This window comes from Phocoena phocoena, chromosome 16 (genome assembly GCF_963924675.1).
Source record: "Phocoena phocoena chromosome 16, mPhoPho1.1, whole genome shotgun sequence".
Taxonomy (NCBI): Eukaryota; Metazoa; Chordata; class Mammalia; order Artiodactyla; family Phocoenidae; genus Phocoena; species Phocoena phocoena.
In genome coordinates this window covers 29448500-29472452 of record NC_089234.1, presented here as the reverse complement: position 1 = coordinate 29472452, position 23953 = coordinate 29448500, and the positions used below count along the sequence as shown (strand labels likewise).

General features: G+C 45.0%; 1 protein-coding gene across 3 annotated transcripts in view; it reads right to left on the bottom strand.

Annotated features, from left to right (window-relative positions):
• Positions 1-610: 610 nt before the first annotated feature.
• The window catches only part of HPSE2 (heparanase 2 (inactive)), a 575892-nt gene continuing 552549 nt past the window's right edge, over positions 611-23953 (bottom strand). For all 3 annotated transcript variants that reach the window (XM_065894147.1, XM_065894148.1, XM_065894149.1), the window contains 2 exons: positions 20200-20346; positions 611-1434 (listed from right to left, as the gene is read on the bottom strand). In XM_065894147.1, the coding sequence (XP_065750219.1) occupies positions 1269-1434; positions 20200-20346 (313 nt within the window). In that variant the 3' untranslated portion in view covers positions 611-1268. The remainder of the gene's footprint in view (positions 1435-20199; positions 20347-23953) is intronic.

Below are 23953 nucleotides of genomic sequence, written 5' to 3'. Positions count from 1 at the left end.
GCCCCCTGCCCAACTCGGGGGCCTCCCACCTCCCATTCCACAATTTCCCCATCAGACCTCAGTCTCCAGATCCCCCTTCCCCAACGTGGTGAACTGAAAGCTTAGTTCTATGCTCAGATAAGCTGGTCTGGGAGAGCATGGACCCGGTCATCTTTCACAAGCACGTTAGATTTCTGCCTAGTACAAGACATCGAGAGCACTCAGATGCTTGGGAGGAAGCAGAAAGGTTGGATTCAGGTGTGTCTTACAGTTGTGATGAGCTTTGATTTATCCCTTGTTTTAAAATGGTTTTGGTCAACCAAACCATTAAGGACTTACCCTATCAAGCCCTTAATATTCTCTCAAAATTGAGGTAGGTCTAATTATTTGCTTTGTTCAGCCGAGGGACACGTGTGTGTGTGTTTGTGTGTGTGTCTGTGTTTGGTAGTTGGGTGCGCTTTCTCTTTGGACTAAAACTCTCTCCCTCGCAGCCACATGACAGATGATGACCGCTTTCTGTGCTGCCAAATACATTGCTGTCCACTCAGTGAATACTGTTACCTGACTTCCATTCCAACCCTGGGGGAATCTGGATTCACAGAGGAATAGAACCTTCTTACAAAATCTGGAGTATGATTGCAATTTTACTTTTGAAGCACCCGCTTCCCAGAGGAATAGCTAGTGATTGATGCCACTGTCAGAAACCCAGATGCACACATTCATACATGAGCCAGGAAATTACATTAACAGCTCGCCCAGCAGGCCAGCACTGACTCACCCACTTGCTCCCCTATGGGAGGAGAGGTGATACGAAACCCAGGGCAACAGCAGGGAACAAACAAAGGAAAGCAGTTAGGGGGGACTGGGCTCTCAAATGTCCACCGGGTTTTTTTCCTTCCTCATCTTCTGCCGAGGGCAGCAGCCACAGGCTAAGGTCTGTAGTTATTTTGCTATGTGACCAGGATTGTGGGGAGTTATTTCATTTGTCCTGGAAGTGCACTGTCAGCTTGTTCTCACGGTGCATGTACAAGGTTGCATACAGCTCTACACACATACCTTCGTGCTTAGAGGTCTACGTTTTCCTTTGGGGTAGAAGTGACCTACCTAGGCTAAGCTCATGCTAGGGTATTTGTCTCTTTGGAGAGCAAGTTAGTGTTGATTCCAGCAGGATGGGGCGGCAGAGACTGGTTTGTTGCTCAGAAGATGCCTGAAAAATACTGATACCATTAGGGCAGAAGAGTGGAAAGCAGTCCAGCAGGCCTGCTGGCGACTTGTGAGTGTGGGGGGGTTTATCGGTAGCGGCAGGCCAAAGCGTTGACATTCTTGACCACATAAAAGCCCATGGTGACTGGAGGGATGACCAATGTCCGGCCGGCCCGCAGGGGGCGGGGCTTCAGTTCTGGGAGGGTCCCATCGTCCACCATCACTAAGGGCTGGCCGTTCAGCTGCACTGACCTACAGTGAGGAAAAACAGCATGGGACTCGTTATTGCCTTGAAAGGAAGCCATCGCAGCAAAGCCTGGGCAGCCTCAGATGGCCCCGTCTGCTGACCGTGCCCGGCTGGCTATCACTGACTGATACTTACTCTGCCCAGGCTCTCAGATGGGTGCTTTGATAACACACGCGAACATCCCAGCAATGCTCTGAGGAAGAAACTGTCCTTGCCCCATTCTACCTAGAGTACTTAGGTGACTTGCCCAAGGCTATACAGCTTGTAGTCCTGGGAGCCAGGATTTGAACACAGGTAGTCTAGTTCCAGAGACATATCATTTATTTTGACAAGTTAAATGTCTCTGAGGCAGAAGCTGAAAAGTGTCTCATGTCTATTTTTTTTTGTCTTTAAATCATAACAGCAGTTCAGTTTGACTCTTCTACCTAAAGAATTTTCTTCTACCTGAAGTGTGGAATGATGCATAGGCTTAAGGTGACTTCAGAAATTCCTATTTAACTGGCATCTTTCATTAGTTTATTTGAGAGATGAGAGAACTGACATTGTGTCACTTGTCTAGGGCAGTTCTGGAGGAGGACAGAGACTTATGTGACAACCTTCCTTTCTCTAATCTGAGCATGAGTTTCCATATCTAATATTTAATGAATGTTTACATTTTAGAGACACAAAGAAGTAGGTGATAAAGCAGGCATTTGTGATCTCAGTTCACCTGCGTTGCTTGCTTTTATCCTTCCTGTTATCAGTCATTTTCAGCCCTGAGAAGGACTTAGAGAGCAAAGGGGAACAGCTCATCACCCATCCTAGGTCTGTGGTACAGAATCCAGACAGTCTCCCAGCTGTTTCTGACAGGGGAGTGACTCGGACAGCCAAGTACCCACTGAAGCTCAGTTTTATGGGTCAACAGAAAAGGCCAGAACCAGGCCACTAGCTGGAAATAAGGCTGTAAGTCACTTTGGAAAATCAGCATTACAGTGATGGCTATTTCTGGGCCTTGCCCAGCCTCCAGTGTGATAACATTGTAGTGGTATCATCTGAGCTGTGAAGGGAATAAACTGTTAGAAATTGATAAAGAGGTCTTGGTTTAGTGTTCCTTCTGTGCGATGAATGATAGGTTTAGAGAGAGACCATCAGACCCCTTGCTCAGTAGAGCCATGAACCCCCAGAGATAAGTGCAATGTAAATTGCTCCCAGGGGAGAGCTGGGCAGAGAGACAGCTCCAGGCCCGGCCCGACGTGGACCAGTTTGGGCCCAGTCCAGATCTGACAGGCCAGGGGGCAGCCCCCCTCTCTTGTTGGTATGACTGAGGAATGAATGAACAAGCAGGGGGTTCCTGGGTGGAGAGCCAGGCCTGCCTCTGGAAGATGTGGAGGTGTGAGAATTGAGATCTAAAGGTCAATGTTGACCTCACCAAACATGCAAGAGCCTTTTGCGACCCTCTCTGGTGAATACAGCGTACTCATTGGAGTGGAGGGCAGGGTGAGGAGAGGGGGTTCAGGTGCAAAAAAAGCCAGGACAGGTCTTCACAGTGTATTTTACTATTTGGTTCTAGGTTGTGTGAATATCCAACAACCAGACATATGCACCATCAAATACTAGTTCAATAATACTAATTAATCTTTCCAAAGCATACTCAAATTGCTGTCACTTGAAAACCTTCCGTGGCCCCTCCTATATATGGAGTTAGGTGCAAGCCCTCCCCCTGAGGAGTTAGGCAACACCCCCTTAGATTCAGATGATCCCAGAGTATTGCCATCTCTGGGTTCTAGGAAGTCAAAACAAAGTGTGAGAAGCAAGCCTTTTCATTTCCATACTAATAACGAGTAGTTATTCTGCAACAGGCTCCATTCTGATTTCCTTATTGGTTGGTTAAAAAGCTGACTCAGGTATGGTTGGAACCAGGGAGCATGATCAAGACTGTGGACTCGTCTCTAATTCCAGGAGCCGGCCACTAACTTCCTAGACGGCTCTGGCAAGTCTCTTTACCTCACTTCCCTCAGTTTTGCATCTGTGAGAATATAGGCTATGTAGGATGTAGTACGAATGAAATGAAATAAAAAATGTGAAAGTGCTTTGAAAGCATAGTGAGCCATGTAAGTGGGAGATGGTGTTTTTTCTTGTTACTCTTTTCATTGTCATTCTGGGTAGGTAAACTTCTTGGTCCTTGTACTGTGGCACTGACGAGTTTCATGACTCCTTTCCTAAAGCCCTCTCTTCCCTTGGCTCCCGTGGTAGCGTTCTCTCTCTCTCTTTCCCTCTCTCTCTCTCTTTCCCTCTCTCTCTCTCTCTTTCCCTCCATTTTCCTCCTTCATTTCTGCATGTTGTTTCCTTTTTGGGGGACTGTTCCCTTATAGCTGCCTCTCAGATGCTGGGGTTGCTGGTGCTTGGTCCTGGGACCTCTTTGCTTCCCACACTACATACTCCAGCTGGGTGCTGTTACCAACACCCAGGACTTTAATTACTATCTGCATGTCGATGCTTCCCAAACCTGTATCTCAAGGCTGAATCCTTCTTCTAACTTATATCTCCACTTGGCTGTTCCACAGGAACTTTATAGTCACATGTCCAAAGTCAAGATCTTCTCCTCAAACTCTGTCCTTTTCTCTGCCTTCTTATCTTTGGGCTGGTACCACCCTCTATAAGATTACCTAAGCCAGAAAGCTGTGGTCATCTGGGTCTTCTCCCTCAGGTCCCAGGTATGGAGTCGCTAAATCCAACCAATTCTACCTTTAAATATTTTTCAGATCTGCTTCTTTCTCTCCCTTCACTGCTATTATTTTAGTTCAGAGTTTTCCCTGTGATCTATCTCCTTGCCCCTGGCCTTGCCTACCTCTCCTGTGCTGGCCACATTGCTGACAGGGCCATCTGCTGCTGTCCCTGCTTCAAACTCTCCAACAACGCCATCCCTTCCACCTTAATCTGGACGATGAAACCAAGCTCCGGCCACCTCCCCAGTCTCAGATGCTGCCAGTGCCCCTTACTGCAGTGCTGCCTGTGGATCACAGACCTCTGGGGGTGGGCTTGGGCTGAGTAGGCAGTCATTGTAAGGACATCATCAGTATACGCATGAACAGGTTGTTCCCAATGAAAAACAGTTAAATTTTGCCCATAAATGAGGTAGATCTTTCTCAAATGAAAATGTCAGTAGATCCTGGTGGGAATAAAATATACCAGTTCATTAAAAAAAAAAAAAGTAAATATTTTTCAAATGTGAATGCCTGTAGACACTTGGGATTAATAAGACACAAGTTCATTTAAAACTGCTATAAAATTCCTAATAGATTGTTTTGGGAGGAAGGGGGCATCATGTGCTTTTTTCAAGCAAGAGGTTTTTAAAGGGACAAGTACTAGTGTGGGAGGGCTATGACGTTTGTTGCCATTACAAAGGAACCTGGGAACCTGAGCGTACCTTTGGCCCAGCGTGGCCAGATTAAATGACTTGTAGTTCCGCTTTGGGTTGTTGTGTGTGGTGCTCCCTCCTCCTCCTCTGCGGGACTAACTGCCCCGGGGCCCTGCCGAGCCTGCTCTCGTGTTGCCCCCTCTGGGGAACCTTCTTTGACCCCTGGGTTAGGAGCCCCAACTCTGCACTCTCGTGTACCCAAAGCTTATAACCACCTCACTGCATTGTAGGGACTTACCCACTCTGCCCCTCACTGGGCTGTGAGCTTGATGAGGAAAGGCACAGTGCCTTTCACCCCTAAATACTCGGTGCCTAACCAAGTGGCACAGAATTGGGATGGAATGTTTTCGGAACAAGTGAATGGATTTTGAGGCTCTTTCACATTATTTCTGGTATTCCTGGACTGAGTTTCTCCAGCTCTGAAGAGGCTCCCTGGAGGTTTGCTGAGCGTCTTTACGGATTTCATTAATGTACCCATTGCTGGTGCTCTCAGTGGCCCTGGAGATGTTCGATAAGACCTGAGTTATTGCTGACTCTCACAGTCACTCACTAGATAGCTTGTCCCAACTGGACACGTGGCCATTGATCATTGATAGCGTTTTTTCATCCTTAAAAAAGATCTATATGGCCACCTCTTAGCTAAGCCAACTTGAGTTAATTTTGTGAGACCTTAAGTCCTCATACAACCTTGTTTACAAAGTTCCGTCACTGTAACGATGGACAGTGTGCTTTACCACCCCCATTCTAATTTTCCTGCTTACGTTTTTATTTTAATATTTATCCTATTACCCAGTTAAGTCATATCACACTAAATATTACGATTATCTTCCACTCTTATGCACTGAACAACTTGTAAGTTTACAAACATATGTTAATGATAAAAAAAATCACTGATTACTGAGCACTGTCTATGCAAAAGGCAGGATGCTGTGATTTATTCTATCACATTTAGTCCTCACAACTACCAACTGAGGCAGGTGTTAGCATCCCTACAGATGAAGACATCAAAGTTTAGAGGGGTCTAAGATTCACCTAAGTCACATAGCTGGTAAGCGGTAGAGCTGAGATTTGCCCTGCAGCCCTTCACCATAGTCCTATTTGGCCTCCCTTGTGACTGCTAAAAGAGCCCTGTGAGGTACATAGGCAAGTATTATTATTATTATTTTTGTAACTTCACTATTGAGATGAGGTCAGAGAGGTTAGGTGGCCTGGGCAAGGTCACATAGCTAATAGATGGCTAAGCTCTGTCTTGGATTCAGGCCTCCTGATACCTGTTTCTACTATCTCGTGCTGTTCCCCAATTCCAGATGGCACTCACTAGGATCATGTTTCTTTCTTTGAAAACCTTTCTTATCATATTTTCATCACATTCTGGGACCTCTTTCCTGGCCTGTGACATTTCAAACCAAATGCTAAATGATCCAGTCTATGTTGAGCTATTTCTCTTAATTCCCTAGTTGCTGAGGGCTTTTAAATTATCCAAATATTAGGACAACTGAGTTTTTATCACCATCTGTTTTTTCAAAGTCTGAATTGCTTTGTTCCTAAACGTGGTTTCTTTGCATGCTATTTGAAATGGGATTCAGTGTCTCAATTTGGAGTCAAGCCCTCTGCTTCCCAGGTCTCTGTGGGATCCCCTTGGCTGGGTCACCCTCCTTCCCCCACCACCTGTCTACAATCTCTGGTCTTCATGGCTTATTTTATGGTTCTTGCTAGCCATGGATACCGAAGGAAGCCTTCAGCTGTTCTGAGGCCTCAGGGAAGCAAGTCTAGTGAGCATGTCCTTTGCCAGTCTTGAAGATACTTTGCTGGTCTCTGGCCTGACTCTGGCTGGACTTTTGTGGGAGCAGAGGCAAGGGAAGCCTGCGTATTATCGGGAGCAGCCTGGGGAGCTAGTGTCTGGTTTCTGCTGGCATATTTAGGGCCTTGAATGGGACTTAGAGATAACTAGTTCCACCTCAGCCACTTTGAGAAAGTGATTTGCCTTCTGTGAGCTTGGGTTTCTCCATTTGTATGACAGACTAGATGAACCCTAAGATTCTTTCTGGCTCCCACATTTTTCAGGTTGGCTGCCCACAGCCTAATAGCTAGCCTGAAGCAGAGTTTAATGCCAAATTCAGAGTGATCCTGCACAGGTAGAAATCTGATCATGACATTCACCTGTCTAAATGCTCAGTAGCTTCCTGCGGATCCTAGAACATTCTCCAAAGTCCTTACAAGACCCCATGAGTGAGGCCATTTACCTCCGTCTGCAGCCCGTAGAGGCCCCTGTGGCTGCTGCCCATTGCAGCTCCCCACCACCTCCCACCTCCTTGCGTTCTGTGTTCCAGTCACAATCTCTCTACTCTCAGGGTTTTTGTACATGTTGTCACTCTTCCTGGAAGCTTCTCCGTATTCCATCCCTGCTTCCAGCCTCCTTTGCCCTGCTAACTCCTACCTGTCCTTCAGGTCAGGTGCCCGCAAAGCACTCCCTATCACCCAGTACTTCTCCTGTCTCTGCACTCGTCACAGCACTGGGATCGCTGACTGCTTGTCAGTCCCTCCCCTAGTCAGGAAGACCATGTGTCCGCCCTGCTCATCTCGTGCTCTCCTGTCCACTAACCCACATATAGCAGGTGCTCAGTAAAAGAAGGATGGGATATAAATACATGGGTAGACGAACTACAGTCTGGAAGGAAAAGACACTGTGGTGGGAGAACAGAGACTTGAGTTAAGAGTCCACATCTGAGCATGACGTTTGCAGGCCTAGAAACGTCACAGTTGGCTCTGGTCTGGGTTTCTGGATTGTTAAATGAGAGAGAGGGAGGGAGGGAGGGAAAGCAGGAGTGGGGAGCAGAAGGGAGGGAGGAAGGAGGAGAGAAGGGAGAAGGTATAATAATCTGAGGAGTGTGGGGCGGGGAGGTCATCAGCTCCCTTTGCTGCTCAATAACCCGCACAACCTCCTGGCTTCGACTCTGGTGCCAGCGTGCTTCCCCGCGCGCCACTAGAGGTCCCCCTTGCTCTTCACAACGGTGCTGAGAGCCCGCGCGCCGGCTCCCCCGAAGCGGAGCCCCTGCCTCTGCCCCTCCAGCCTGCTCTCCGGTCCCGGCAAGGCCCGGAGACGTGCGCGGCCCTTGGCCTCCTGGAGCAACAAACCGCAGGATCACTCCAGTCCCGACAAAAACTTGGTTGCGGTGCACTCGGCACCCCGCGCCCCCGCAATGTGGCTTATATTAAGGAACCGTCCGAGGCCGGGCTGCGATTCCTGCCGGGGATGCGGCTTCCCGGCTGGCGTGCAGGGAAGGGGGGCGCAGGTGCGGGGCTGGCGGCAACGCGCGACTCAGCGCCTGGCTCTCCTGCCTGGGTCCCGGCGCCCCGCCCTCCCGCCAGCCGCACCTGTGTGCGCTTTACAGGCCCCCGAGGCCCAGCTGCCCGTGGAGGCCCCCTCGCTGAGTTAGGAAGCTGGTGTGTGCTGCTGCCCTGCCCTTCTCGGCTCAGGGGCAGGTTAGAGCCGGGAGGGAGGCCGGCCGGGTTTGAGGACGGAGGGACCTCGCTCAATTTCCCTGCTCCGGGAGAAGCTGTGCATCTGGAGTAGCTTAGAGAGGAGGTTCCTTTGAAATGGCCGTGAGTGATGCTACCCGCTGAGGAGGGCCGCTCGGAGGTGGCCGCAGCAGGCTAGTCCCCACTTGCCCAGCTGAAGCAAAAGCTGTAGGATGCTCACGACCCTCTCAGGGGAGCTCCTACTCCTGAGGGGTCACTGGGAGGATTACTTCCTCCCAAGCGTGTCCTGAAGCTTTCTCCTACGTGTTAGGGGATTGTTCTCCTGCTAGGCTAATTGTTCTCATTTCTAAATTTTCAGTGGCACGTGGTTCAGTGCCTTCTTGCGCGTGATAGCAGTTCACGTTAATGCTTGTCGGGTTCCACTCAGTCAGCCTCTCCAAGGGTTCTCATGTGGTTGGTTGGACACTCCAGTCCCTTACTCTGTTGTTGTTAAAGAGAGGAGACAAAGTGAAAAATGGAGGTGAACGCTTCCTTTTCCCCTTACCCCTTGAAAAGCCCGCATTATATATGAAGTTCCTGGCCACTTAGACAATTTGAGGCCGATAAGATCACTTGCCCTATGTCCTGTTCTTTGAGAGCATATTGAAATAATGAGGAGTTTCAATCTAGCTTCTGTATCACCGAACTAGGACTCCTTTATGCAAGCAGGGCTGGGGATTTTTAGGCAAGTTGTTAGGGATGTAAGCTTTTCCTGTTTGCAGTTAGGTCTGGGGGTCACGATTTGATCTGTGTTCTGTCCAAGTCTGTGTAATAATGGTTTATGCCATCATGGGATCCCACCATCTGCTTCTAGTGGTTTAAAATAACAGCACACTTGGCAAACAAGGTGAGAGCCCAGCTAAGGAACCTGGATTTACACTGATGTTAACTTCCAACAGAGGAGGCAGTCATCTGGGGGCACTCTGGGAAGACAATTTGATTCTGTGACCATCTCAAAGCTCCATGTCATAGGCATATCACACTCAAACCACAATAGGAACCAGCTATTAAAATCATGGAGACTTTACCATGTGGTTAACCCTGTTCCCTCCCATTGTAAAGACTTGGTGCCATGATCGCCGACATTCTCAAATGTTATGAAAGGGGTATTATTCATAGTCCTACTGTTCTTTGTGTTGTACACATTCAATTATAACAGATGTAATCCTTACCCACTATGACAGAAAACACAGAAATATGCAAATGTGTGGTCAGAGGCACTATAATTAACACATTACACAAGGGGAGAGAGAGAAAGAAAATCAAACTTCATGGCCTGGGTTTCAAGGCCTTCTGCATTCTGGCACTAATATATTTTTATGGCCTCTCCCCTCACCTCATAAAGCATCCTCTATTCCAGTCATGTGAGACGATATGCTATGGCCCCAAACAAAATGGCCCTTGAACTTTCGTACTTCTAAACCTTTAGTAAGCTCATTCCATTGCCTGGACTAGCCTTCCCTCCAGCATTTCCTAGATGTATGGCTCATCCTTACAGCTCCTGCTCAATGGTCCTCAGCCCTGAGGATTTCCCAGATTCCCAGGTTAGAATTCAACTCTCCCTTCCTTATGCATGCATCCTCCTATATTTACCCTCTGTGGTCGGTCTTGTCTTAAAGTATCCTGTGTGGGGAGGGACCAGGTTTCCCCAGTCCTAATTGTGTGGAGCTGGAAGGGGCAGTAGAGGATCAGAAGCGTTCTCTTTATTACAGGCAGTCTGCAGGTGAGATCAAGAGAGTCAGGTAAAAGGGCAGGCGTGTGTGTGCACAGACAGGTTTTCCGTATGTGAGGGTACGAAATAGAGTCCATTAGTCATGCCCAAAATGAGTTCCATTACTGTAAGGTCACGGCTTCCTGGAAACCTATTCAAATATGCTAAACCAAAGGGATAAATAGCTCAGTTTGATCAGATTTTGACAGTGTTCCTATAGCGTCAGGTGCACTGGTATACCCTCAAAAGGGAAAAATAAGACGTCCCGGTGGCACAGTTTCTGCTCCAGGGTCCACAGATGTCAGAGTACAAAGAGTGTGGTGACTCTGAGTTGTTCTAGAGAAGGTGAGTGGGGAGGAGGATAGGCTGTCAAGCGACTGCTGGTGTTTGGCAGCTGGTCCACAGCTTGGAGCTCCAACCCCTTGTCTGAATGAACCACATCCTGTTGTGGGTTCCCGATGCTTGGCAGCCAAAGAAATACTGATTCAAGGCCCTGGACCTGCTATAGGGATGAGGTGGATTAGGACTTTTCAGTTCCCTGAGGCTTATGTTTGTCCATCACCTAAACCACAGCCTCTGGAGGATGTGGAGAAAGGAGAAGACAAGGATAATTTCTTCTCTGCCCACCAGAACTGCCTATGTATTCTGCCTCCCTGCCCCTCGGTTTAGAATCAACTGCCCAGAAACGTGTTAGCTTTACTCTAAAGTGCTCATTTACCAGGATTTCATCTGGGTCACCTGGAACAGAACGGAAATCTCTGCTTGCAACGAGGGTCCCCGAGTGAGTGGAGCTGGGGTGGGGACACCACAGTATTGATGGACAGCTATGCAGAGAGATTCCAGCTGCTGGGAGCGATCTGGAAGAAAATGTATTCTAGAGCTGAGAGCAAATGAAATCTCTCAGAAAGTAACAGTGAAAATGCTGGATCCCTAAACATCTTGGTTTAAGATGTCAAGTCACTGTAAAATATAAAAGCATTTTGTAATCCTCTAATCTGCACAGAGATCTGTACATTACTAATCTGGGAGTTAAAACAAAACAAACAGTAAAACCTTTGGGAACCGTACACATCTTTCCACTTAGTCGTAGAGAACTCCCAGGGGCTCCTGGCATGTTCGCACCTTTGGCAAAATGGCTTAGTGCCTGAATGAAGAATAGAATCTGGGTGAAATCAGAGATGCAAATCAGCTGGAATCTTGTTCCAGCATTTTCTAGAGGGACAATAGTTCTCAACTCTGGCCACATATTTGAATCACCTGGGGAGCTTTAAAAAATACTGGTTTCTGGGTCCCAGTCCAGAGACTGATTTAATTGGTCTGGGGTGCGGCTTGGGCACTGGGGCTTTTAAAGGCCCCCAGGTAATTCAAAGTGCAGCCATGGTTGATCAGCACGGAGCTGATGACGAAAGAGTGGGAGTATGTTGGTAGCTGGGGCAGGGGTCGGGGATCAAATAGTTTTCTAACCATTACGTTCTAAATTTCTTTTGAATAAACAGGTCTTTTCTTACTCTTTTGGAGTACCATGTAAGAGGACACATTTTTTAAACTAAAAAAAAATGTGAACTTTTCAAAGGCAAATTTTTTGTTGAATAGTGTAGAGTGAGCACTTCTATTTCTGCAGAACTGCTGCAGTTAATGTTTTCCCTGTAGTGAGTACTCTGGTGAGATGGATGAGCTCCTCAATATGTACCAGGGAAGTGTGTGCGTGGCACTTCACAGCAGGAATTCAGAACCAAATCCAATGGGGCATCTGCACAGATAAAAAACTCTGTATTTCTTTAGCACTGAGAAGGAAAAGTGTGCTTTTCTTGAAAAGCAAGGTCGCTAAAGTCATTTGGCTTCCTCTCAGGTCTTGGGCTGTGTCACAGAGAGCTCCCCACAGACAAAGAGCAGTTCAAGCTCTCTTCAGGCAGAAGGCACTAAGGGGGTTAAATATATCATTCAGTACGCTCACTATATTTTCCAGATATGTATATAATTAGTTACTTAGATAATGCTGTATGCATTGCTTATAGCTACTATCTCTTTAGGAGCCACCAAAAACCCTCAAATGAGCACAAGGGTGAAAAGAATCCAAACTCCTCTAAGTCTTGTTGCGTAAGCGTACACTGAGTAAAAATTGGAAGGCTTATTTCTCTACACTTTTACTTCTCCTTATTTTTTCTACAGACTGACTCTGAGCCTTAAGAATAAGAATTCTTATAAATACATATAGTCATATATATTTATATTTATACTTTCACAGCATCTATTTCAGACTTTCTGAACTGGAACACTAACTTGAACTTTGCTGGTTAGAAGTACCACCTTCCTGTTCACCTTCAACCATTTCGTAAATCTCCCCAATCCCAGGCATCTCTCTTGCCTCTCCTTGCTCCCAGCCTCTGCGGCTCCTCTGTCCCTCTGAGGGGCTCTGAGTGGCCTTTCAAAAGGCCTGCAGGTGATGTGGTTACATGTGCAACAGCAGGGCCTTTACCTCCAGGAAAAAGAGGTCTCCATCATCTTTTTTTCTGACATTTTAAAACTGGCACCTGAAGCCCTGCAGAGGTTAACAGGTTTCCTCACACACTCTCAGCTTAAAAAGCACTATTGATGTTCCTTAGCTCTTACAGAGCATCAAAGCAAATTCCAAACGCATTAAAGTAATGAATATAACAAATGAAACAAAAAAGAAACTAGAAGAAAATAAAGATATATATTTATCTGATTTCAGGAATATAAGTAGATAACCATATAAATGGAAAGAAGGAACCACAAAGCAATAGATTTAACTGTATAAAAAGGGAACACTTCTGTATGTCAAGATAACACCCTAAAACTGAAATAGTTGGAAAAATAGCAAATAAAATGCTGAGGAAAATATTTCAACACATATGATAGGTAGCAAAGGGGAAATTGCCTTATATTAGAAAAAACTTACAAATCATTAATAAAGTGGATAACAGCCCAATAGAAAAATACACAAAGGGGATGTAGAAAATTCACAAAAGCAATAAAATACTAATAGATGCAAAAATTTCAACCTCACTAATACTTAAAGAATACAACTTAACATAATAATACTGTTATTCATTATGAAGTTGGAAAAGATTTTAAAATATTACTGTTCTGTGTTGGTGAGGTAAATTGTAATAACAAAATGTTCACATTTCCTACTCCTTCTCAGACCTCCACAGCTAAGCTTGTCTGAGGTAAGAAAATTGAACAGTTAATCATATGAGATAAGTTTATATAACTCAGTGGATTCCAAGGTGAACAGACGGAGAGTGATCAGGGAACCTGCTATTTGAGGAATGGCTGAAGAAGCTGAGATTGGAGGCTAGAACTCTAGGGGAACACATATTGGAAAATCGTTACAAGGATGGTATAGATTTACTCTGCTTAATTTTTCTAAAGCAAGGATAGAAATGGGAAGAAAACACCCTTTGGCCACAAGTAAGGAGGATCTTTCCTGCAATAAGACCTGTCTAGTCCTAAAGTGGGCCAACTCATGAGATGAAGAGTCTTATCAACAGAAGCTGACGGGCTTTTTGTCAGGGATGTTATAGAAGAAACTTCTTGATCTCTAAGAGTGCTTCCAAAATTTTCCTCTATAAAGTCATCTTTTAATAATTTCAGAACTTTTATAGAGTGGTTTATTTTAAGAAGAAACTAATTTAAATGATCCCAGACAAGTGAGGATAATGGAAACCTGCAGGGAGTACATCTGGTCGACCAGAGTTCAAAAACTCCAAGTACCAACTAATATAAGCAGTATAGAACTTGAACACTTAGATGTCTTGAATCTGCTGAGATATATGGAGTAATGGCCCCTTCGGTCCCAGAAGACAGGTCTTCAGGTTTTGTTTCTGAGTGAGAATTCTTGGTATAGAATTCTTAAGGTTAAGGTTTTTCCTAAAGCTCCTTTTACCAGATCTGTCCATGTCCCAAAATAAATGTGATGCTTCCCGATATCTGTGGCGGGTCAGGTGGTGGCCAGTTCAGACCTCAGAACTTTTCATACTAGCTAAGCTCTGAATCTGGAGATGAAGTATCATAATGTGGTCTGTTCCAACAGGGACATGAAGATATTTTTAAAGTCTTAGCACCTGGGAGTTACTTCAGTATTTTCAGAACCTCTCTGGCTAACATCAAATGACACCTCTCTAAAGGCATGCAGTTAGATGCCAATGTTTTCCTTTGATATAGGATTTAATGAGGCTGAAATCAAAGCAAAAGTTATATCCCAGAGAGATGGAAAAAATAAGCAGTACGTAGAAAAAAGAAGAAAAAGATGTTCGTTTCTTCACAGAACAGGCAATAAGATTCCTGGTTCATAGGAGGCTTGAAATTCTTTCGGCTAAAACATGGCAGCTGAAGGAGAGGCTCATACAGATATGAAATTTAAACATTTAATATGAAACCTATTAGCCCCAAAGCAGAAATATTCTGCACCTCTCTCATGGCACCACCCACAGTCTGCTTCCTGTTTGTTTTTTTTGCTTCTAATAATAGAGATGAACTTTTTGAGGGCAGAGACCTCAGAATCCCTTTCCCCTCCAAACATCCCTATTAAATAGCTCTTGAAGGTCAGGTGATGACGTGGCCTGGCAATCAAGAGACATTCTGATCTGAAACATCACATTAAACTTTACGTTCAGACTGTTTTCCTAATTTGTCTACTCGTGTTTCCCGAGTTCTTATTAATTATGGGACCACAATTCATTAAGAATTTAGCCAGATTAATTGCCACTGAAAGTCAGAGTGATGAAGAGGAAGAGTTATGTCTGGCACAAAGCGGATCTCAATCAAAGTTGATGAATGGATAAAGATACATACTCTCCAGTTTCCCTGGGAATCCTCCCCTGACAGCATCTTTCCCTCGGAGGGTGGGCTCCATTAGGTTTGGGGGATCTGGCAGTGTCTGTGTGCATGCGGTCAGAATATAAAATGCTGAGATTGATTTTTAGAGACCTCAAGTTAAACCAACTTACAGGCACTCCTGGTATTTAATAATCATTTTGTTTGAGAAGAGCATAGAAGAAACAGAAGAGAATTCCCTGATTTTGCTGAGAAAATTTCCCTAAAATTCTGTGATTGGGAAATGGAATCTTAGAAGCAGCTCAAAGAAGAACTTTTACAGAGGATCTGAAATTAGGACTTGTGAAGAAAAGTTAATGGAAAAGGGATGAGTTAGCCTAAAGGAGAGAAAACTGGTGGGTCACCTAATACTTTTCAAATATATTCATAATGTATCATGAATACATAATACATTGTATTCTTAAGCCTAAGATGAAATGAACTCAGTATCATGACAGAGCTCGGCTATATATAATGTATATTTTTCAATGTCATTATAATTTTACATTACTGGACTCTTAGGGTAGCACAGTGTTGAAGGAAGTGCAGTGGACTCGGGGTCAGGAGAACTGGATGATAGGTACTTTCTAGATCTGTCACTTAATAGTTGTGTGACTTTTTTTTTTTTTTTTTTTTTTTTGCGGTATGTGGGCCTCTCGCTGTTGTGGCCTCTCCCGTTGCGGAGCACAGGCTCTGGACGCGCAGGCTCAGCGGCCATGGCTCACGGGCCTAGCTGCTCCACGGCATGTGGGATCTTCCCGGACCGGAGCACGAACCCGTGTCCCCTGCATCGGCAGGCAGACTCTCAACCACTGCGCCACCAGGGAAGCCCAAGTTGTGTGACTCTTGAATGAGTCACTTAGTGCCCTAAAATTCAGTTTCTTCAACTCTAAAATGCTTCATGGTGCTGTTTATTATATATAAAGTCCCAGCCACAGGCACGGTCTGCCCCAGTGTTCCTATAAAATTAAATGTTCAGACAGGATTGAAACTGTGGGCACTCCTTCCCTAGAGGTCTTTAGATATAGAGCATCTTCTGGTCCAGATGTCCTAGCTACAGACTGTCTGAGGGCAGGGGAGTGAACCAGACCACCTCAAAGCATTATTCCACCCCAGGGTTCTTAGCATCAGTGCATCAGAATAGAAGAACCAGTGTGATGAAAGTTGTTTCCTTCTTTTCCAATTTTTGGATCATTTTCTCTCCAAACGGAATTGAATATGACACATAGGGCAGAATGCTGGGATCTGGTGAGACACCTGCTCCTGGTTTGACTTTCCCCTACAAAGTGAGTCTTCCTGTTTTTTGATGTAAATTGCCTTGCTTGACCCAACTTTATGTTGCTTTTCTGTTTGCTGAAAGACATTGGAGATATTTATGTCTTGGGTAGAGATGATTCCCTAAAGGACAATGTTCATTGATTTGTGATCACATGAGGCATTGGGCAGATTCTCTCGTAGATGGTAGAGCTGCCCCAAAGGTGCTCTTAGATTTACCTAGAAGGGGAAATATTACTGTCTTAGGTGTGAATGGTTAGTGTTTCCCCCAGAAAGGTGAGAAAGCAGTGAAAATGACAGGGGAGGGACCTACAGCTGGAGATTTTTTGCAAGAGAACTAGCCTGGTATAACTACCACTTTCTCTTGTAGCACCAGTTTCTTTGTGCGTCTTTTTGGTGGCTTGAAGAAGCTACTTTTCTGGTGACCATAGAGACAATAGGCTCCAAAAGTGAAGTGGGTGTGGGGGGAGGGAAATGGAAGAGACTAATAGAATTTTAGAGTTTGATGGGAAGCAGTAATCTTTCACCTCAACCTCCCACTGAGTAAGGAATCTTAGAGCACCTCTGAGGTGGCCATGGCCACTCATTCCTTGATTAATAGTCTACCTCCTGAGAAAGCCTGTCCTGTCCTCAGTTAAGCCAGGCATGCCTTTGGAAAATGAGCTCGTTTTGTGGTGAAATCTTTCTCTTTTAAATTGTAGTCCCTGGTTTTCTGTCATTTTAGAGGATCCTGGGCCAAATCTGTTTTCTTTCACTTAGCAGCCCTTTGAATATCTGAAGAAAGTCCTCACAACTTACCTTATTTTTCTTGTCTAAATTAAATCTCCCTATTTTCTTCAGCCATCTTTGAAGAATATATATTCCAGACACAGAATACCCTTCTCTGGTACACACTGCAGTTTTCTAAAAGTTTCCCTTCTTCTGTCCCATAGGGTATAGGGCACCCACCTTTGGTCCGGTTCCCAGAGTGAGAACCATCTCTTACATAAAGAGTTGAGACTTGAGTGGCGGGTCTTACGACTGGTTCACTCACTGATATCAGAAACAGGAACCTTCACTGTGGACCTGGATGTCTGGACTATGCCTGATGAGTGGCCTCAAAGGTGCTTCCTGTACAATACCTAACATCCCTGAGCCCCAAGTTCACATGCAGCTACCCTTTCGGAGATCTGAACTATTTCCAACCCTGATGGCAATTCTAAGAGAAGGAGAATTACCCCATGTTCTCTACCCATCAAAAAAGTTTGCCGGTATCTCCCTAATCTTAAAACCCCAGGCCAAAAGGCCCAACTGGTGGCTTGAATGGCACACTGATCTGCTTTATAGCCTCTTCCTGGTCCCTAAAGACAGAAGCAGTTACAGGTTCCCAGAGCTTTCCATCCTCTTCTGAACTGACATGGCTTCAGGCTACAGCAAGGCATTAGCAGGCACAGAACACAGAATCTGGCCCCAGAGGTTTGTAAGAGAGAGAAGGAGACAGCAAAGGCTGAAATCACTTCCTAGCATTTCCTTTCATCCTTTCCTGCAGTCTGCTGCACCAAAACCACACTCTTCCTGTGAGACCCCCATCCCAGAACCACGGAGGGCTCCTGCTCTTATGAGCAGTCACTGAGCAGGAGAGTGGGCTGTACCACCTGAACGTGTGCACGGCAGTCCCTGTCCGGCAGCTTATAGTCAGAGATGGCTCAGCACGTTCTCTCTAGAACGAGAGAGGTGTTAAATTAGTAGGAGTTCACAGGAAGAGGAACAGGCTTGGAGAAGTGAGTGAAGGGCCCAGAGTTCCATAGTGAAGTACTGGCAGGAATAGGGCTGGAATCCAGTTCTGTTGACTTCTAATCCCAAACTCTCTTTAATACAATATATGTAAAATCATATGTGTGTGTCTGTATTTATACTTCTATATGGATGTGCATGCATGGATGTGTGAAATTTTCATTTGTAGAAGGCTTCATTTCACCCATATGCTCTAATTTGATTCTCACAATAACCCCGCTTGACAGGTAAGGGAGCTGAGGTCACACAGGTAATGGTAGCCTGGATTCATATCCAGGCTTTCGGGTTCCAGCTCCCTCTTCTAATTGCATAACATTGCTATTTGATTTCAGTGGGTGTTACCAAATTCCTCTTCAGGACCCCTGTGGAGTGAAATTCTCTTTTCCCCTGTCCTTCTCTGACGTTGTCAACAAAGCCAGAACGTAGCTCCTCACCGAGATGGTGACAAGGTTAGATGCACGAGAGCATAATTGGAAATGCAGCATATCGGTAAGCCAGTGAGAGTCACTTCAGTCACTCTAAAGAGCACGTATAAGCAGGACAGGGGCCAAGGTGTGGCCAGGTTCAAACATCAGAGCTGTGATCCTGGAGGCAGGGACACAGAGTTGGGTAAACAGGGTTAGAGGCCTGTGCCCTTGGCTGATGGAGAAACAAGCTCATAAAATGGTGCCACCCTGGACCATCATTTCCGCATGTTTCATGGTTTTGCATTTATGCAGTTCTTATGTCTTTTTATCATAATCTTAACAGATGTCTTATCCACACATTATCTTAAAAGTCTGAGAAGATGCCACTTTTGAAGAACATTCTTAGAGCAGTTGTTTTCCTCTTCGTCCCCAACTGGCTAGAGTTCTGAGTTGAGGAAGAGGAAGGCAATGGACATTTACTGAGCGTTTACTAGGTATCAGGAACTTTACATGGGCTTAGGATTAAAGGATTTGCCCAGGTTATTTAGTGAACCAGAACCAAGTCTCCTGCCTAGAATGAAGACCAGGAACTCAGCACACCAGTCATGAACTACTGGGAAATGGAGAGAGGGGATAAAATGCTCACGGGAGTTCTGCTGGGATAGATAGGATTGAGGGGAAAGAAAAGTGGGAGCAATGTACTTATAGCCAGAAAAAAGAGCCAGTATGTGAACCAAGACTGAATACAGATCTAGCGAGGGCTAAAGAGGCTCAATAAGTGACTTCCCAGATTGTGTTTTGTTCCCATTGCATACAGTTGGAAACCAAATGCAAGCCACCAAGGTTGTTGTGAAACAGCAAACAATTATAGCGCAAATAGTTGTGGGCAGCTGTGGGAACACAAGCCACCTGCTCCAAGTTTGTAGCTTTGTTAAACTTGGTAAACATTAAAAAAGGAATGGGAGCGCTCCCAGTCTGTACAGTATCCCATACCCTTCCTGGGAGGCCTTCCTCCAGGATGGGGTGGCCTAGAGCTGCTTTCTGTGTTGCCAAAGTCTCTAGAAGAGACTGAGGGAGGTAGAGTATCACAGAATCATACACTTACAGAGTCTGAAGAGACTACAGGGCCCCCAGAATATAATTTCTCTCTTAATGTTCAGATAAGGAAACTGCATTCCAGAGAGGTGATGTGCCCAAAACTATAAAGTTAGGGGCAGAACTGACTCTTTTTTTTATTCTTACAGTGATTTTATTTATTTCTCCAGGGTTTTATTTACATTGATTTTTTATTAAATTAAAAATTAATCCAAATTAACCCCAAATTAAATCTTTTAATTAAATCCAAATTTTTAATTCATTAGCACTGACTCCTGACCTCTGAACTTCTGATCCTTTGTCCAGTGCTCCTTCCTTTAAGCCCCACAAGGTTTGTAGATGGAGACAAACAGGGAGTTACAGCACTACAGAATGTTACAGCTGGAATGGATGTGGTTCTTAACTACAACTGTTTTTGGTTGTCACATGACTGGGGGTGCTATTAGCATTTAGTGGGTAGGGACCAAGGATGCTAAATAGCTTAAAATGTGATCATCCTGCATAATGAAGAATCCTGCGGTCCAGAATCCGAGAGTGTCCTTGTTGAGATACATTTTGTCCATCGTTTGACTTTATGGTTGGGGACTCTAAGCCTAGAGACAGGGAGGGGCTTGACCAGGGTCCTAAAGGGAGTAAGCAGTCCCTGAGTGAATTAGCAGCAGCCTTGGTGCCCTCAGCAAAGTGGCACTCCAGCTCCCCACACACCCAGCTCCTGCTGCGCTCGCTCCTAAGCTACTTTCGGGTCGGCACTTACTTGGACTTCAGGCCCTCCTGTCCATAGGGCTGCAGTAGGTACTGGTGCACAAGCTTGTCCCTGAGAGTCCCGGCCAGTTTAATTTTCTTTCTTGATCGGTGCAAGTTGATGATAAAAAGTGTAATGGACCCTCGAACATAGTTGTGGCTGATATCCAGAGAGAGAGAAAGAGAGAGAGAGAGAGAGACAGAGGGTAAGATGGAAACACAGTGGTCTGTTAGATGCTTCTAGATCATTTACAGGCTGCATGAAACAGGACTACCCCAGGAAAGGGCACTTATTTTATGGTTCTTGGCCATCCTAGCCTTTCAAAGACAGGAAGGCCTTGTTACTGTGGTGTCCTGCAAAGAAGATACCCACTTCCCACCACACCCCTTTTGTTTTTGTTTAAATGTATTGCAATAATTTTAGAAAACAAAATATCTTTTCCTGAATATGGAAGTAAAATATGCTGACTGGAAAAAAAAAGGAAAAATATAGAGAAACACAAAGAAGAAAAAGAAAAATCCCCCATAATCCAAGTGTCTTAAGATATGATAACATTTTGGTAGATACCCTTCCAGTATTTTTTAGTTTATTAATTCAACAAATATTTACTGAGTTCTTTGACACATACATATATATATTTCTCAGTTTTTACATAATTGGGATCACATTGTTCATCAGTTTTTTAGTTCGTGAACATCTTAAACATGCTGCCATGTCATTGTTATTATATATTCTTTTTTTTTTTTCAGTACGCGGGCCTCTCGCTGTTGTGGCCTCTCCCGTTGCGGAGCACAGGCTCCAGACGCACAGGCTCAGTGGCCATGGCTCACGGGTCCAGCCGCTCCGCGGCACGTGGGATCTTCCCGGACCAGGGCACGAACCCACTTCGCCTGCATTGGCAGGCGGACTCCCAACCACTGCGCCACCAGGGAAGCCCTACATATTCTTCACTTATTGAATATTAAGTCCTTCAATCATAGAAATTTATTTAACTTTATTTAACTAGGCTCCTCCTTTGGGGACTTACGTTGTTTGTAATTTTTTGCCATTATAAATTATGTGATGCAGGACTTCATTTATATAAACTTTTTGCACTTCATGATTATTTCTGATGGATAAAGTGCTGGAAGTTGGAAACACTAGGTCAAAGGGAATGCAGGGTATGATTCCTCACCAAAGCTGATTCCTACCCAGTTGGTGCCCCTCTCTGTGGGAAGGAAGATTATTTTGTCCCGGCTCTGTTGAACACTAGAGCGATCACACGATTGGCTTTGGTCAATGCAATGTGCGTGGACATGTTAAAACCTCTGGGCCAGAGGCTCTAGTAAGCAGCCCATATTTTGCCATGTCTCTTTTCCCTCTGCCAGAAGACCGACAATGTTGTTGAGAGAGGCTGCTCTATTGGTCTGCATCCTGGAATGAGGATGATGTGGAGAGATACAGCTGAGCCATGACAGACAAGTAGTGTGAAAGAGAAATACATTTTCTTATTGAAAGCCGTGAAGATTTGGAGGTCCTTCGTTATCAGAGCATAACCTCGTCTATCCTGACTAATATACACATTTTGATAATATTGATATTATCTAGAAAGCTTGTATCAGTTTGCTCTGATCACCTAGGTATGAGAGCACCCATATCCTCATACCCCTAAGAACACTGGATATTAACCTTTTAAGATATCTTTCTCAACCTGAGGGGTGATAATGGGATTTCAATGTTGTATTAATTTGTATTTTTAAAAAGTTCACACTGAGGCACAGTATTTTTTTTTCATTTGTCTCTTTGCCATTTCTTCTTTTGTAAACTGACTGTTCATGTCCTTTGCCCATTTTTCTATTGATATATAAAAACTATTTATCTATTAAAGATAGTGATCCTTTGTTTGCATGTATATTGCAAAATTTTTCCCAGTTTTCTTTGACTGATTCAGTTTGTTTGCGTTGTGTTCTGATGTATAAAAGTTCAAAACTTCTAGGCAGTCAAATTTATTGACCTTTTTGATTTCTACTTTTGCTACTTTACCTACCCCATGATTATATAACTATTCACTTTTTGGAATCCTTTTAAACCAGCACAGGTTTACAAAGTGGCCCCATCCTGCTTTCAGAGGAGAAATTCAGAGCAACTCTAAGTCAACTGTGCCCACAGGAAAATATCATTCCCTGCAGAAACAGCACACCTCAGCCTCTGGGTCACTCATCTATGCCTCTAAATGTGCTAATTAAGAGTTGAGTGACCAAGGGCCAATCATTGTGATAACTTGGACTAAAAAAAAATACAGAATACGGTTTCCAGGCCTCATCCCTTTATTTAATCCATTTGTGATTGGGGTCTGGGAATCGATATTAAAAAAAATCTTTCCAAGATATTTGGCAGATGAGTTTGGTTTGGGAACCACTTGCCTAGAGCAATCCATTAAGGTTATGAGAAGAGTTCCCAGAGTATACCCTTTTGGCTGTGTGTCCGGTGATTTTTCTTGCATCTGTAGGAGGGTACGTTATTGCACTCAAGGTTTTTGGATACCTGAATTGATATTCTGATAAATTATTAAATGACTCCTCTATTTGGTCCCTCCTCCTCTGGTCCTTCTCCTCAGTCCCCTGAAGCATGTGAACTAGCTTTTGGAGCCAATGAGTTAGGTCAGAAGAGAATGCCCATTTATTTGTGCAGACTTGTGTCATCAGAGATCTGAAGGAAGACGCTGCTAGCCGATGTTAGCATTTTACCAACATTAACGAACACCAACTAAATTCCATTGGTGGGCTTTAAGCTTAGCTTAGCTGTGTGCAAAACGACATTAACTACAGGCACTGCGGGCTTCAGCGTGTGAGCAAAAGCAGGCGTGCATGAGTACCAATTTTCACAGACTGTGGTGAAGCCTTCTGCTAACTCCCATCAAACAACCTTCTCAAAGGCTAGCAGCAGAGGTGGACAGAGCTGCGTGTTTGCATTTAGGAGTTTCTCCTCTGCAGAGCTGGGGCAGAATGAGCCCTTGGAGATGGCAGAGGAGAAGGGAGGGATGTGGGGAAGCGGTGGGTGGGAGGGAGACCTGAAATCACACCACGGCTTCAGGGAAAGCTATCTTTTCAAGCTGCTCGGCAGTGGTCTGATTTCCATTTACACAGTTCCACTGGGGGAGACAAGCCAGTACTGAAAGCCAGCCCAGACACCAACTTGCCAAGGCTCTCACAGAGCTCACGGAGCCTCCTCAGGTAGGAACTGGCATTGAAGACCCCCTTGGTCATCGCTTTCCCTGCTTCGCTGATGGGCAAGGACATTAAGCAGAAGCCTTTGGCTGTGAAGACACATTCTTGGCTGGGGAATGCAGCACCAACCTGAAAGTACCATGCTGAGAAACCAGATTCCTGAAGAATGTACATTCTCTGCTGACAGAAAAATAACCTCGGAGGACTATCTGTTCCCTAAGGAAATGGGGTCCTACTGAAGGTGTGGACTGGAGGCAACTGCTGACCTTCTGATGTTGTCAAGTCCAGGGGGCTTTTTGTTCTCTTCGTTAATGCCCCTTCTATCTGGTAGAACATCTGTCTCGTTCCATGTCTCACTCATGGTAAGACTTTGTCGCCAGCAGAGAATGCGTGTATCTGGAGTTCATCTTTCTGGCTGTTCTTTTGCTGCCTGACATCCCTATGTTGCCATGTGGGAGGGGGAGGAAGTGAGTCAGGAGTGGGGACTGGGCCTGGAATATCATGGATAGAAGAGGCGAGGGGTGTCATATGGGGAGGTGCATCTTGACTTACAGATGAAA